A 15,650-nucleotide genomic window follows, 5' to 3' on the forward strand; every position below is an offset into this window, starting at 1 on the left:
AAACTTTGACTTTACCAATATTTTAAGATATAAGAGTTGGAGTTAACGAGGGTTTACTGTATGTGCATGGGCCTGCAAACGTCTATATCCACTATTTAAGGCTGAATACTTTCAAAGTTATGATTAAAACACTGAACAAGATATCTTTTTATAAGGGTTAACTACTTTCTCTCCCGCGGTCACGTGATGTCACAAATGAGTCATGCCGTGTGCTCTGCGGGGCAACGCACCTGACGCACCCCTTGTTTCAGTCACTTGGCAATTTTCCTAGCTCCATAGCTTGACTGTGGCCGCCAATATAGCACAGGGGTTCTGGTGCGCTGTGCTGCAAGCCGATGTAATTCAGTGGTGTGTTCAGGAGTGCCGGCTTTGCTGCACAACCCAAGTCACCTCAGCTCCATCTGCTACATGCTGCAGCAAACTGTACCCTTCATTCTTGTCATGTGTCGCTATACGTGGTCTATTGCTCGTTTCGACTTGGGCGGGAAGATCCCTCTCTTAAAAATACATTGCTGCCTGCCAACAAACAAAATTCTCAGCAGGCGGAAGGAATGGACTACTGCCAACTGCTGCCACGAACATTCGAAAAAGTATGTTGGCTGGTTCTAGTGCAGCACATCAAAAATGCACTGGGACAGGAGCTCTGAGTCTGGCAAAGAGGCCTTGACGAGGGCCGTAGTTCCTTTGGAGGTAATAAGTGTTATTTCCTCATCCCCTTCTGCTGCTCAAGTTTACTGAAGGCAGGCAGCATGCATGGTGAGCACAATGTAGGCAATGTTGTACACTAGCTTGGAGCAGTGGGAAAGGTTGAAGCAGGACAAAGGTGCACCAAGCTCTGGCACTGGCTAGTCGGCTGAGTGACAATAACACTGATGCTGCTGTGAAGGAAGGCTGTGAAAAACTGTGAAGGAAGGCCTGAGCGGACTTTAAAAAAAATCTGAGCAGAAACCACAAGAGAGTTTTTTGTAAAGGTCAAGCGATAGCTTCTCTCTAAATCTGCTGAGATAAGCTGCTGGGGCACTTATTGGCTTGCTATATTGGTTAATGTGATGAGGCATGTGGGTGCTGTGACATGTGGACATGTCGGAGTGCTCTCAACGGGTAGTCTTCAGCTTCGCCATGTGACATGAAGGACATGGTGATGCATTAATTTTCCCTGCACACATGGTTATACCATCAGATGTGATTTGACCAGTGTCTTAGGAAGCGTTGCACATGCTGCAAATTGCTCTTGGTTTCTTTTTTGATCCTTCATTCATCCAGTGCTCCAGCACAGCTCGTCATGTTCGACAGACATGTGAGCACCGTGTGATATGCACAGAGTGCCAGTTTTTCACTGCCCGAAGCGAGCTGCAGGTATTCAGGACAGCATATATATAAATACATCTGTCACATGGCACCGATGCCGTGAGTGTGACTGGAGTGTCCATATAATTGCTATTGCAATAAAAACTTGATCTACAGTCGTAGCAGTGGCCCTGTGTATGGTATTCAATCGTCAGTTGGTCATTGAGATGGGCTAAAAAGATAGCTTGCTTAGGGAACTTGCTTTTGCTGAAGTGAACCTCCCTCTGGTGTAACGGAGGTGCACTGTGGCCGTTGTCACAGGCTCCGCGGTTTTATTGATGTCACTTACAAGCTGCGCGCCCACAAAACAACCGAGAGTGCAAATGTGTTGCCCACATTTGTGCAGGCGGTGTCCAAGCAGCAGCAGGCTGAAGAAGCCCTGTCAGTGTGCCGCGACGACTGCTCCCGACACCAGGCCACAGTGGACACTCTGGAGAAGGAGGTGGCCTTCCTCAAGGGGCAGGTGTCTGCGTCCATAGACAAGACAGCTGCCGCCAGCACCACTGCTGCCACCTGTGCCCAGTGCACCGCATCGCTGGCCGAGGTCAAGCGCCTCAGCGAGGAGAAGGCCAAGTTACACCGCGAGGCAACCGAACTGCGGGTGAGACCGTGAGCCAGTTAGGAAGTGAACACTCGCATTTTGCATGCCTACAGACATTTTTGCCACAATTTTCGGGGCTGAGCGGTTGCACCAGACGAATGAATATTGCATAATTGATGAGATGTTGGATAAGCGTTGTGCTCAGTCTTGTAGATTGCTCTGCTGTATAGATTGTGGGAGATACGGGGTTCTCCTCCGTACTCTTGGGACAAAGGAACGACAACACAGTAGTGCAAACAGTCACAAGGGCATTTATTGCACCTTTCATAGATCAATGCCTGCTAGCCGAGTTGCTATCCCCAAAACATGCCGATGGGCGCGCGACAAATCTAGAAGTCCGACTTACCGCGACCGCATTGCGAGCGAATATGTTCGCCCCATGCTGGATCCCAACGCCTGGTCGTTCGCGTGTACAGTCACGCGAATCGTGGCACGTTCGAAGGCGGCCACGCGAGACGGTCTCGCAGAAGCATGGTCGGCGCACGCGCGGGCGGCACGTCCGCTCCCGCTCGCTTCCCGAACCCAAAAAGACCAAGCGCCTTGCCTTTTGGCGCCCAAGTAACCCCGCAGCAGCGCGACACTCGCGCCATCTCCCGCACTGCGCCTCAACCACTCCGACTCCTGCGGGCGAAGCCGCCCTGCAGGAGACGAGCTATGCGGGAAAACTAAATCTCAGGGGAGGCGTGAGAGTCACGCATCCCCACATCTCCCCAACCTTAAATCACTACATATTCCGGCGAAACATTTCACACAGTCTAACATCAACACGTGCTTCGCGAACAAGGTGGTACATGCAACAGTGGCCGCGCCGGGGAAATGTCCACACACTGTCCATAACATGCGAGCCGACTGTCCTTGGGGTACACCGCTGGCGTCCGCCGGTCACAGCAGCAGCTTTGCAGACTCGACGGCACGGTCCCAGGCCAGGACTCCGGAGACGACGACGCAGTAGTCGGTACGAGCAAGCGTCGCTCGCGCCGACGCGCCCTGCTGGCAAGAGCCGCCGTAGCCGTTGGTGACCGCTGGCTCCTTTGTCCGCCGCCGAGGGTTGTGAGCTGGATGCAGGAGGCCGCCGCAGTCGCTGCGCCGAACTGGCCACAGCATCACCATCGCCCGGGGTGGCTCGATCGTAGTCCGGGGCAGCAGCTCAGACGATGTGCAGGTGACAGCAAGCCAGGGGTGACTCCAATCACGCTGCGTACACTCAACACACTCGGCAAACACTAAAGTAGTGCAAGGGAGAGGAATTCTGCATGCGCATCGCCCACGTGGTACGATGTTCAACTCGGCTAGCAAAAGATCGGGCAGCTACTCAGATGCTAAGTTCAAGTGAACGAAGCTCGCTTCCTTGAGTCGAACGAGTAATTTCAATTCGTGCGAGGCTAAATAGAATGAGGGAAGCAAATTGCAACGCCTCAACGCCACGGTCCACCAGGTTGTGTCCCTCCACGTGCGACAGGCAGCTTCGTAAAGCCTTAGGCCTAAATCGTCGCTACCCTGACAACAACCAGCATCCAAAAACAACACCCAAAATGGGCGCAAAACAGGCAGTCGCGAGGAGACGTTAGCTCTGTGAGGTGGTCCTAGTCCGCTCGGTGCACACAGCATCCGAGTTGACGGCGCCCGCCGTCCCAGACGGTGTCGGCGCGCCCGGTGCCAGGCCGCAATACCAGTCAGCCCGTCGTGGCACCCGTGGCCCGCGGCCACCCGGCTCCCAGAGCCGCGACTTCATCCGAGTCAAAGAGATAGAAGAAGCTATTACATAAGAAATTCGGACCACCCACGAGGCTTCCGTACTCACTCGCTTCAGGCTTGCCACTGCTCCGCGGGCGCTCAGCCTCGCTCTCCCAGGATGCAGACCACGTGGCTCTCGTACTGACGAATGTCATTAAAAAAACACTTGCGAAAAGGCTTAGCATGTTGATAAGTTCAAACACACTACAGCCACCGTCGCCTCGCTCAAGAAAGCACGTCGCCGACGCTAGCGATCAAAATCCATGCTAGGCCTACGCTTCGGTTCAAACAAAGGTCTTGAACGAAGCAACACTTAAAAATTGTCGTCTGATGCCCCAAGAGGTCCACGTTGGGCAGCCAGATGTGGGAGATATGACTCTTGGGGACAAAGGAACGACAACACAGTAGTGCAAACAGTCACAAGGGCATTTATTGCACCTTTCATAGATCAATGCCTGCTAACCGAGTTGCTATCCCCAAAACATGCCGATGGGTGCGCGACAAATCTAGAAGTCCGACTTACCGCGACCGCATTGCGAGCGAATATGTTCGCCCCATGCTGGATCCCAACGCCTGGTCGTTCGCGTGTACGGTCACGCGAATGGTGTCCAAGGCGGCCACGCGAGACGGTCTCGCAGAAGCATGGGTCGGCGCGGCACGGCACGTCCGTCCCGCTTCCTTCCCGAACCCAAAGAGAGCAAGCGCCTTCCCTTTCGGCGCCCAAGTAACCCCGCAGCAGCGCGACACTCGCGCCATCTCCCGCACTGCGCCTCGACCACTCCGACCCCCGCGAGCGAAGCCGCCCTGCAGGAGACGAGCTATGCGGGAAAACTAAGTCTCAGGGGAGGCGTGAGAGTCACGCATCCCCACAAGATAGAGGAGTCATCTTTTTTTTTTCACCAATTTATTTGAGAAATGTAACTTCCTAGTACAGCTCAACATATTATTATTATTATTATTATTATTATTTTGCTTTAGTGTCCCTGCAGGAAAATCCCACGTAAATTATTTTATTTCCCTCACTCCTGGCATTTCGATTTCAGTCCCAGCACCAGCAGCTCCTGGTGGCCTGGGAATCCCAACGGAGGCAGGACAGCCAGCTGCAGAGCGATGCCAACGGTCTGCACTCGGTTGTGGCACGCCTCGAGGGTGTCGTCAGCACTGTGGAAGCCTCCTGCACAGAGAGCGCAACTGCTGCACCACAGCAGGTGCGCCCAGTCTGATGTTTACTTGCAAAAAACAAGAGTTTTTGTCACTTTCTCTCCTCCTCTTTCCTTGTTTTCCTTCAGCCTTAAAGGGGTACTGAAGGGAAATATTAAGTCGGGCTTGGTTAAAAGATTGGGCTTCTTTAATGGCACATTCCTCATTCGAAATGAACATCTAGCTTTTGTAAGCGAGAAAATAACAAACATGAAAAAAAAATCAGTGACGCCACCTGTTGTGGACTATGGTAACACCTCTTGCATGTAGTGTCAGCACTCCTGATTCACAGAGAGGGCATCGCTTACTCTGCTTACAACCACTGAGCCGGCAAACTCCCTCGCTTGCTCTGGCTGCAGAGGCTGAAGGGGCCATATCTGGTATCCTAAACCCGAACAGAACCGCAGAGCAACTCGCACAAGCAGAACACTTGTAGCCGCCAAGCAGTAAGTTTCGTATACAGAGCTCAATAAAGAGTTTTAAAAAGACAATAGCAGCATAGAGGGAGGTCACGTGGAGATGACTTCAACTCCTCCGTCCTGACGCGGGCGGTTCAAATCAAGGTGCGGCAGTGGGACTTGCGGGAAAGTGATATATGAGTGAGTGAGTAGTGGGAAAGGGATACGATGGCACACAGAAAACAGTGGTAGACTTCTAGATGAATACCCTATCGATCTAGCTTGACTTAATATCTTCCTTTAGTGTGCTTTTTAAGATGGTACAGTTAACTTCCATTCATTTGATGCTAACAGGACTGATCGCATGGCTCGAAATAAACAAGATGCATAAATAACGCCAAAACACACCATGGATAAAGTCCGTAGTATTTGTCTGATACTAACTTGCCTCCAAATCAAACACTCGCCCATTTTCTGTGTTTCCAAAGTAGAAAACTAGCACAGAAATGACATTAAAGCTCCTAAGCGAAATATCAGTCTTACATGCACCTGATTTTTGGGCAATAAAAATGGGTAAGGGTTAAACTGTTGCACAATGGCAGCCAGTTCTTTAAAGTCAGCTTCGCCGCAGAACTCCCATGCAATGCGATGAAGTGTACGAGTTGACGGCAGTTTTTATTTTGTTTTGCTGCGCAGGCAATTTTCAGCCCAATTTTCTTGGGGAAAAGATGTGCGTTCGTCAGGTAAATATCATGATCAAACATTGTGAGCCAGGCACGTACCCAGGATTTTTTTTCGGGGGGGGGCCCACCACCTCCATCATCATCATCACCACCACCACCACCACCACCACCACCACCATCATCATCATCATCATCATCATCATCATCATCATCATCATCATCCTGTTTTATGCCCATTGCAGGACGACGGCGTCTCCCTGCGATCTGTAATTACCCCTGTCCTGCGCCAACCGATTCCAACTAGCGCCCGCGAATTTCCTAATTTCATCGCGCTACCTAGTGTTTTGTCGTCCTCGATTGCGTTTTCCTTCTCTTGGTACCCATTCTGTAACCCTAATGGTCCAACGGTTATCTAACCGGCTCATTACATGACCGGCCCAGCTACATTTTTTCTTCTTGATGTCAATTAGAATATCATCTATACCTGTTCACTCTCTGATCCAAGCCGCTCTCTTCCTCTCTCTTAACGTTATGCCTAGCAATCTTCGTTCGATCGCTCTTAGCGCGGTCCTTAACTTGCTCTCAAGTCTCTGCTCCATGTGTCAGCGCTGGCAAAATGCACTGATTGCACACCTTACTTTTCAATAATAATGGTAAGCTTACAGTCAGGAGCTGGCAATGTCTGCTGTATGCGATCCAACCTATTTTTATTCTTCTGTGAATTTCCTTCTCATGATCAGGGATCCCTGTGATTAATTGACCTAGGTAACCGTACTCCTTCACAGTCTCTAGTGGCCGACTGGCGATCCTGATCTCTTGTTCCTTTGCCCGACTATTTGTCATTATCTTCATCTTCTGCATATTAATATTCAACCCCACTCTTACACTCTCTCTTTTAAGGTCTCCAATCATTTGTTGTAACTCGTCTGCATTGTTGTTGAATCGAACAATGTCATCGACAAACCGAAGGTTGCTGAGCTATTTGCCGTCGATCGTTACTCCTTAGCCTTCCCAGTTTAATAGCTTGAATTATTCTAAGCACTGAGTGAATAGCTTTGGAGAAATTGTGTCTCCCTGTCTGACCCCTTTCTCTGTAGGTATCTCCCTGCTTTTCTTGTGTAGAATTAAGGTAGCTGTAGAACCTCTGTAGATATTCTTACGCGAAGAACGAGTCAGTAAGACGAGAAACTATTTACAGATTATATTTACAACAACGGTTGCAGCGCTGACTGGTTAGATTCACAGCGCGAGCCCAGTTCGTTCTTCCTCCTCTTTTCTGGAGTGATGGCGCCTGCGCGCCTCGTTCAAACAAACAAGTAACACACGCATGTATCAATATTTTCCAAGCTTTTTACGTAAGCGTTCTGTACTCCTTGATTACATAGTGCCTCTACGATTTCTGGTATCTCTACTGAATCAAATGCCTTTTCGTAATCTATATAAGCCACATAGAGAGGCTTATTGTACTCTGCAGATTTCGCAATAACCTGATTGATGACATGGATGTGATCCATTGTAGAGTATCCCTTCCTGAAGCCAGCCTGTTCCCTTGGTTGACTAAAGTCCAGTGTTTGGAGATTATTTTGGTAAATATTTTATATAATACAGGGAGTAAGCTAATGGTCCCATAATTTTTCAATTCTTTAACGTCTCCTTTTTTATGGATTAGTATAATGTCTGCATTCTTCCAGTTTTCTGGGACCCTTGCAGTCGATAGACACTTCGTATAAAGAGCCGCCAGTTTTCCAAGCGTTATGTCTCCTCCACCTTTGATTAAATGGACTTTTATTCCACCTTCTCCTCCCGCTCTTCATCGTTTCATGTCTTGCAGGGCCCTTCTGACCTCATCGCTAGTTATAGGAGAGTTTCTGTATCCTGTTCATTACTATATCTAAGTGAGGTATCGCGACTCCTCTGGGTACTGTATACAGGTCAGCTTAGAATTTTTCCGCTGCTTTTACTTTGTCTTCGAGATTATGATGATATTATCCTTCTTATCTTTTAGTGCATACATCAGGGTTTGTCCTATGCCAGGTTTCTTTTTTACTGATTTCAGGCTGCGTTCATTTTTTACGGCTTCTTCAGTCTTTCTCATATTATAGCTTCGAATATCAGTTATTTTCGCCTTGTTGATCAGTTTTGACAGTTCCGCGAATTGCGTAACGCTGTGCGGCCGCCAGTCCCATACAACCGCGTACAGCGCAGGACACTGCGATTCTAGACGTACTGCGCCCACCGCAAAAGGTTAGAAAAACACCCACATAAGCACAGCAGAGAAGTGGCTACGTGAGGCAGTTCGACTGATAACTGTAGACGTGTCATTCAAAACAAGTAATTGTTCTCCACTTCCGGCGGCGTTTTCTCTACATCCTTTTTAAATAAAAAGATGTTGATCCATAAATATTCTCATAAACAACGGTTAACTTTTTTATTGTTCGCTTTTCCTTGCAATTTCGTTGTTGCCTTGGCTCTCTCCCTTAGTAGATCGCTTAATTTCTCAACTCCTTGCGATTTTGGTTTCCAGTTGCCAATTTTGTATGAAAAGTGCTATACAATTAGGGAAAAACAGACGAGGTAACGGGCGACAGTCACCTTGCTTATGGGTTTAAGGGTTATTGCAGGGTTTCATCATGGACGCTCTTTCACATTATCTTATTTCCGACCTTATCTAACCCATATCACGTGTATATGGTTCCGGGCATCTGCCAGCGTCGCGGCGAGCCGTAACTCAAGGAAATAATGAAGCAAAGAAACAAGTTAAACGCAATGGGCGTTTTCTCCGGCCGCAACTCGTTCCATGAGAGTACAGACCAGCTAAGTAACAGCCGCATCCCTCTCCTGGTCCCAGGATCAGCCTAAACAAAGAAGGTTGAACTAACAAAAGCAACAGCTATGCGCGTGATGGTTGAATAGATGGTGACAACTGAACGCATCTCGAGTTAATCGCGCGGGTGCGGAATCTATGAGAAAACTGTCCTTCACATTACAAGAGATGCCGATAACTACCGCCATCTAAAAGGAGTGAAAAAGGCAGCATAATGCTGACTGATGATTAGCTGCCAAGTCTCAACATTGATCTGGCGGTGCTTTAGGAATGTGTGAGGAGTGGTGGCGTGGGTGGGGAGGGGGGGGGGGTATGCCACTTGATTTCGGGGGGGGGGCCCGGGCCCCCCCGGGACCCCCCCTGGGTACGTGCCTGTTGTGAGCTACGATTATTCCTCAAAAATCCTCCTAGGGCAGGCCGATAACAGGTGTTTTCGACAGAAGAAAATTTTTTATGCATGTTCAGTGCATTCACCGTCTTTAGGAAGCTATGTCGAGACAGACGCTTCCACTAAAGAGGTCGCTATTGAGGTCACCATAGGGTCAGGTGCGCGGTCAAGTTGGAATTATCTGGCAAAGGTAAATTTTTGCAGGTTGTGAGACCGGGCTAGCTGGTACACCCTGCTTCAGTTCATTTCTAGTTCGTCAGGCTCTTGCGCTTGTACTTGTCGCCTTTTTAGTGTCCCGTGTCCACTCCTGCGCTAGTCACTTCAGCCAATTTTAGGATATAAATAACCAAAGTTTGGGCCTGTAGATATGTACGGGCGACAGCTGGGATCTTCGGTCGAGATCATATTGACAAAACAATCAAGTTAACCCGAGTCAAATTAATGGAAGTCTACTGTACTGCACACTCATTATATAGGCTAACGTTATTCTTAAAATTAACGCTAAAACAAAACTGAAATATTTACCGAACAAAAGGCACTTTTTCTGACTTCCTGTATCAAGAAGAACCCGCTGTGGTGGCGTAGTGGCTTTAGTATTGCGTCGCTAAGCTCAAGGGCGCGGAGTCAAATTCCGGTTAAGGTGGCCACATTTTGGTGGGAGCGAAATGCAAAAACGGCCGTGCACAACGCATTGGGTGGGCACTAAATAACCCTAGGTAGCCAAAATTCATCTGGAGTTTCCCACGTGCCTCATAATGAAATCATGGTGCTGGCACCAAAAGTCACACAATTTAGTTATTACTTTTTGTTTCAAGAAGAATTGAAATATCATTGCAGGCCTTGCGACACAAAAAGCTGCTTTTTTCTTTTCTTTTATTGCAATAGCAATTATATGGACATTCCACGTGGATTCATGCCATCAGCGTCGTCGTAATGTTCAGTATAAAGTCCAAGGGCGATAACATCATAGCCACGTGCTGTATGCTGTATGTGCGAGTGAAAGCGTGCGAGGTTGAACCAAAGAGGGCGGCTCAATCTTCTCGTGCCCGCAGTGCACGAAAGCGGGGAGGAAGTGGGCCATCTACCGTCACGCGTGAGGCTCTGGGGGGGAGGGGAGGAGGAGAGTTTCTACTTCGGTGGCTGCTGCATATGGGGTGACGATATGTGGCCGTGCGGGCCTTGTATTGAAAGCAATCTGTGATGGAGACAGTGTGGCAACCACTAATAGCTTCATGTATGCTGTGTTTTTGCCACTTAGTTAGCTTTGAAGCAAGAGGCAGCACGGAGGTCAATTCGCTTGATGCGTTTTGGAAACACCAACGTTTTGGAAACGAGTTTCCACGGTCATCAAGTGAGATGTGTTCATGTTTGCTTGTGTGTGTGTGTGACACCATGCTTGTTAATTTAGTTAGCAAACGAATGTTTATAATTTTATGCGGCCGATAAGACTACTATCTGTACTTCATATAGCTGTCTACTAATTTGCTATCACAACCGATGCTTCGCCCTCTGCCGAAGCTGGGACTTCTTTTTTTTTTCAATTGTTTCTTTCTCTCATGTAGTACATGCTCTCCCAGGTTCTTGTCAAGCAAGCAGAAGAGCTCGATGCTTTACGCAAAAAGACCTGCACACTAGAAGAAGTCAATGCCCGCTACGTGCAAGAGATTGAGAAGTTGAATGCTGTAAGTTTGCACTTCCCAACTGCTACTATACGTCTTTAGCATTCAAGTTATGATGAAATCAAGTACAAATTTCTGTCTCAATAGTCCAAACACAAAGCAGGTACAAAGCATTCTCAAATAAACTGAAGCTCGAGCTTTGTGCATGAAGGCAACTTGCTGCTTGGATTAGCCCAGATGTAATTTTGCTATGGTAAAGACTCCCACAACTCCAAGAAGTAATTATTGATCATACAACACTCGTCAAATGTATTGCTAATTTTAAGGGCATAGACCTTGTGAAAAGAAGGCATGGAGGCTTTGGACGTGCAGGTCTTCCACCAGCACCACCTCGAAACATAAAGGTCTTCGTAGGAGTGATGAGCAAAACGAAAATAAGGTATAAGCAGGAGCCAACGCTTCGACAAGTGTACTTGCCTTTTTTTAGTCAACATATGGTTTCCTCAGCACAGTATATAGGTAGGGTTCTACTAAAGGGGAGAAGGGGTAAGGCGGGTGGATACGGCAACGACCGAAGGTGTGTTAGCAGCGAGGGTGTAGACTTGAGAATAAAGGAGTGCTGTGCACAAGGCCATGTAACCGGTAGCACGCCACAGAGCAGGTCACCAACAGATGGTCTGTCAATCATGACATAGCCCGTGCTCTTCATCCATAGGTGTGTGAGAATATTTGAAAATTTTGAATATTATAGAATATTATATTTTTAATATTTGTATTCTATCTGAAACCTAGATATTCAAGTATTTTCAAATATTTGATTGGACATGAATATTCTAAACAAATCAGTTATATTGCTCGCTGCGCGGGAGCAAACATATGTCTCAGCGTTTATTTCTATTTAATCAAAGGTGTTTATGATGTGCTGAATTTTGCGATAATTTCACAAAATTCAGCACATCAGACACACTTTCTTAGCCACTGGACATCTAAGCTTGGCTGCAGGAAAGCTAGGGTCAGTAGCAAGAGGCATGGGGTTGCAAACAGCGAGAATGCACTGTTTTGCAGCTTCCACCCCCAATCCTGAGCTTATTGCTTGACAGCAAGTGTGATGAGTGACGACTGGTACAGGGTAAAATGCTTCTGAGTTTACGGGAAATTGATGCAGTATAATAAGGCGCAGGTTAGTGAGAACGGACAACTAGCATAAATTACTCAATTTTTCAATGCTAACATGAGCCAAATATACAATCCTTTAGTATAACGGATAACTAGTTAAATTTTTTTAGCAATGACAATGTAGTTGTAATGTTTAAACATGTTAAAATAAGCCAACTTGCTTATAAATACGTTTGCATATTATTATTCGATATTCGTTTCAATATTTGATGCTAAGTATTTGTATTCGATTCATATTAGAAAATTTTGATATTTGCACACCCCTAATTAAAAGTGATGTTAAATTGGGCTCATGACAGTCTTGTTAGATGAGACAGTTTATTGTGTGCAGCTCAGAAGTCTCATCTTCCTTGTGAACATTCCTTTGCACGATGCTTCTACCCGCCGTGGTTGCTCAGTGGCTACGGTGTTGGGCTGCTGAGCACAAGGTCGCGGGATCGAATCCCGGCCACGGCGGCCGCATTTCGATGGGGGCGAAATGCGAAAACACCCGTGTACTTAGATTTAGGTGCACGTTAAAGAACCCCAGGCGGTCGAAATTTCCGGAGTCCTCCACTACGGCGTGCCTCACAATCAGAAAGTGGTTTTGGCACGTAAAACCCCATAATTTAATTTTTTAATTTGCACAATGCTTCTGTGCACTATGATGTTATGGTGCATGTTTTTGTGCGATTATTGTGTGGGAACTTTCTTACTCATCTTTGGCTCTCTTAAGTAGCATTCTAGGCAAGGTTTTTCCAGTGCAGAAATGATGCGCGCACTCAAGCACGCATGTACAAAATAGAAATAATAAAGAAGTATAAAACATACATAGAAAGTGTTATTGATGCGAACAACAATACTTTGGACTTTGAAGCCCCTTTGTATGACTGAGTGCTCCCTTGATTGTTTTCCCTCCATATAGGAAGTCCAGGAGCTGACCAAGAAACCTGAAATTACAGCTCCTGCAAATGCTGAAGTGAATGGTGTCAAGACGGCTACGTAAGCATTTTGTTCGAGTGTTTAGAGAAGTTGAGACCACAGTTCCCTCGGCATACAAAGCTGTTCTCTGCTTTGCCAGGCAGTTTTCTTCCTTCCTATTCTTTTTAGTTTTTGTCACAATTTCTAAAGAGCTATACAGCTCAGACCACTTATAATGCAACCGTTTATAGTGCAAGACTGAACACAATGCGGTCTTTTCTGACTCCCGTTTATCCTCCCATGGAACTCAATGTATGCATGCCGCTTATAGTAGAGCCACGCAAGACAAGATAGTAGTGATAATGTGATTGCCGGAAAATCCTGCTATCAAGCGAGGCAGCGAGCGTGCTTCTCAACGAGGTGAAATGGCCAAGGGGAGAGCTATGAATGTGACATGGAGAAGGAGGAGGAGATGCGGAGAGCGAATGAACAAGGAACAGAGAAAAAGAAGAAAGAATGCGGTGGCAGCATGTTCGTTTAGTAGGCATGCGGGAATTGCCTAGGTGATGAAGTCTTGCTCCAATTGCTTGTCAGCGGTGTGCGCACCAAAGGCATGCATATTGTCGATCTTTGGCCCACCAGCTAGGGTGCGGGAAGTAAATATAGTCGTCAGCTAATATTTTCAGATGCGGATTGGGTCTCAAAAATGTCTTAATTATCAGACACGCCAGAAAAACAAGTTTCAATGGTAAAGTCCATCACCGCAGAAAAATCAGTCAAGGCCGGATTTGCATTTCACTTTCACCAATTGCATTGTGCGAAGTGCAGATACCGCGTGGGCAACCTGACTCCACGACGCTGTCAGTTCAAACTGTGTTCAGCAAATTCATCAGTTCGTTGTCCACACGAGAGTCTTTGTGCTTCCTAGCAGTACACCAGCATAAAAACTTTAGCTATATGCATTCACGGTAGTTGCCTGCCGATCACCTGCAAACCCTGCTTCATGCTCGCTGTCGTCAGTTCAGCCTGTGCACTTTATCTCACGCCAGATCTTCGTGTATTCATCTACGGATACAAACATATCAAGGGGGAGCTTCCCGTGACGGCAAGACACGGGAAATTGAGAGTCGAAATGTTTCACATTGGCTGTACAGCACTTAGAAAGTTCAGGAACCACTTCGCCAACGATAGTGAGGGCACATCCTGGTCGTAGGATTCGATTCCCAGACACACACAGCTGCATGTCCTACGTGTTTTGCACATACGCAGTCTTTGAAAATTGTTGTTTTGGTTATAGTACGGTCTGCTTGTAGTGCAAAAATTCACAACTTCGGCGACTTACGTTGTAAGCGGTCTATGCTGTAGTTAACTACTGATGACTTTTAATACAGCCTGCACTGGCTGTCCACTCAGTGGCTACCTCAAGGCCAGCGTGTCATTTAAGAGTTAAGCTTGCTCACTGTCAAGCACAACCAGTTCCTATTGGAAAATGGGAAGTGTGAAGCACCACATATGGCTGAGAGGATGTTATCCATCCTGCACGCTTTCTTCCATCCCAGTATGTTGTTTTGCCTTTCCCTGTTTCTAGGGTAGCACATCTCTTGAATTTCGAAAATATCTCTTCTTGCTCATGTTTGTCTTGGCAGCAACCAGCTTTTGATAGCAGTTGCAACAGTATTTCTTTATTTATTTATTTTTACTTATTTATTAATCAGACTGCATGCAAATGCAGTGCCTGAAGATGTTCCCGAGTTCTGTAGTGTGCATTGTTATTGTTAGTACTTCTTTTTTTAATGCCATATTTTTTTAGGTGCCGACCATTTTCTACCAAAACCAAGTTTACAAAATCAATTTTGCAAGCGTTTACCAGCGTCTTGCAATTATAGCTGAAAGCATTAAGCTATGCACTGCACCTTTGCAATGCATGCACTCGCACACATTACATGGCACAGGTCATCGCTGGAGACCGAGCGCCAAGCCCTGCTCGAGTCCAGCAAGGCCTTGGAGGCCCAGCTGGCAAAGACGCGGGAATTCCTCTCCACGAGCCGTGCCCGCTGCGGGGAGTTGCAAATGCAGCTGCGCAAGGTAAGGCAGAGTCGGCTGGGCCGACTTTTTATTGCGGCGCCTTTCTTCTCTGCTTTAAATGAATCGACCATCACTCACAAAATACGAATGCTTCTCGGACTAAGAGCCAAAAGCTAACTTCAATGATCCCTTTACACTGGCTATGTGACCACTGTCACTGCTCTTCCACTTGAGTCCAGTAGCTAAAAAATCCTTTGAGTCATCGATTCAATCAGCTGTTGTGGCAGGTTCAACTCAGCATGTTTTTTGTTTAGACAAAATCTTAAAAACTCTTTCAGGGTCCTGCGAGTGCATTTGTGAAATTCTGTTTGAGGTGTATTGAGGGCAGTTGTAGCTTGCAGTTTGTATGTGGTCTTGTCCCCTGTAGCTGCTTAAAAGATGTGTTGCCATTGTGGTATTTGAGGAGTAACGTGTTTGTGGCAAAAAAGCTACATCATTAAAACACACATATACTGTGGATGGACAGGCAGCAGCAGTGCTGTCACCAAAAAAAGAAGTGTCGAAATCAATTGTGCTGTCTCTGAAAGAGGTGACTACGTACGTTGATCAAGCTTAGTTACAACTTGTACTTAGATTTGGATGCGTTTAGATTCTCAAAGTACGCCAGATGGTCACAATTCATCTCTATGGTGTCCTCCACATTTCACAGTGCATCTTTAGAATAAACTGCAAAAAATTTGTGTGTCCAGGATAGT

The 15,650-nt window shown here is 46.9% G+C and overlaps 1 protein-coding gene across 3 annotated transcripts in view; it reads left to right on the top strand.

The window, feature by feature from the left end:
* Positions 1 to 15,650, top strand: part of LOC126539620 (citron Rho-interacting kinase-like) — a 147,773-nt gene that overhangs the window by 51,810 nt on the left and 80,313 nt on the right. For all 3 annotated transcript variants that reach the window (XM_050186510.3, XM_055075061.2, XM_055075055.2), the window contains exons 13-17: positions 1,694 to 1,948; positions 4,726 to 4,890; positions 10,753 to 10,857; positions 12,875 to 12,951; positions 14,823 to 14,955. In XM_050186510.3, coding sequence (XP_050042467.2) covers positions 1,694 to 1,948; positions 4,726 to 4,890; positions 10,753 to 10,857; positions 12,875 to 12,951; positions 14,823 to 14,955 — 735 coding nt within the window. The remainder of the gene's footprint in view (positions 1 to 1,693; positions 1,949 to 4,725; positions 4,891 to 10,752; positions 10,858 to 12,874; positions 12,952 to 14,822; positions 14,956 to 15,650) is intronic.

The sequence above is a fragment of the Dermacentor andersoni genome, chromosome 3, assembly GCF_023375885.2.
Source record: "Dermacentor andersoni chromosome 3, qqDerAnde1_hic_scaffold, whole genome shotgun sequence".
Taxonomy (NCBI): Eukaryota; Metazoa; Arthropoda; class Arachnida; order Ixodida; family Ixodidae; genus Dermacentor; species Dermacentor andersoni.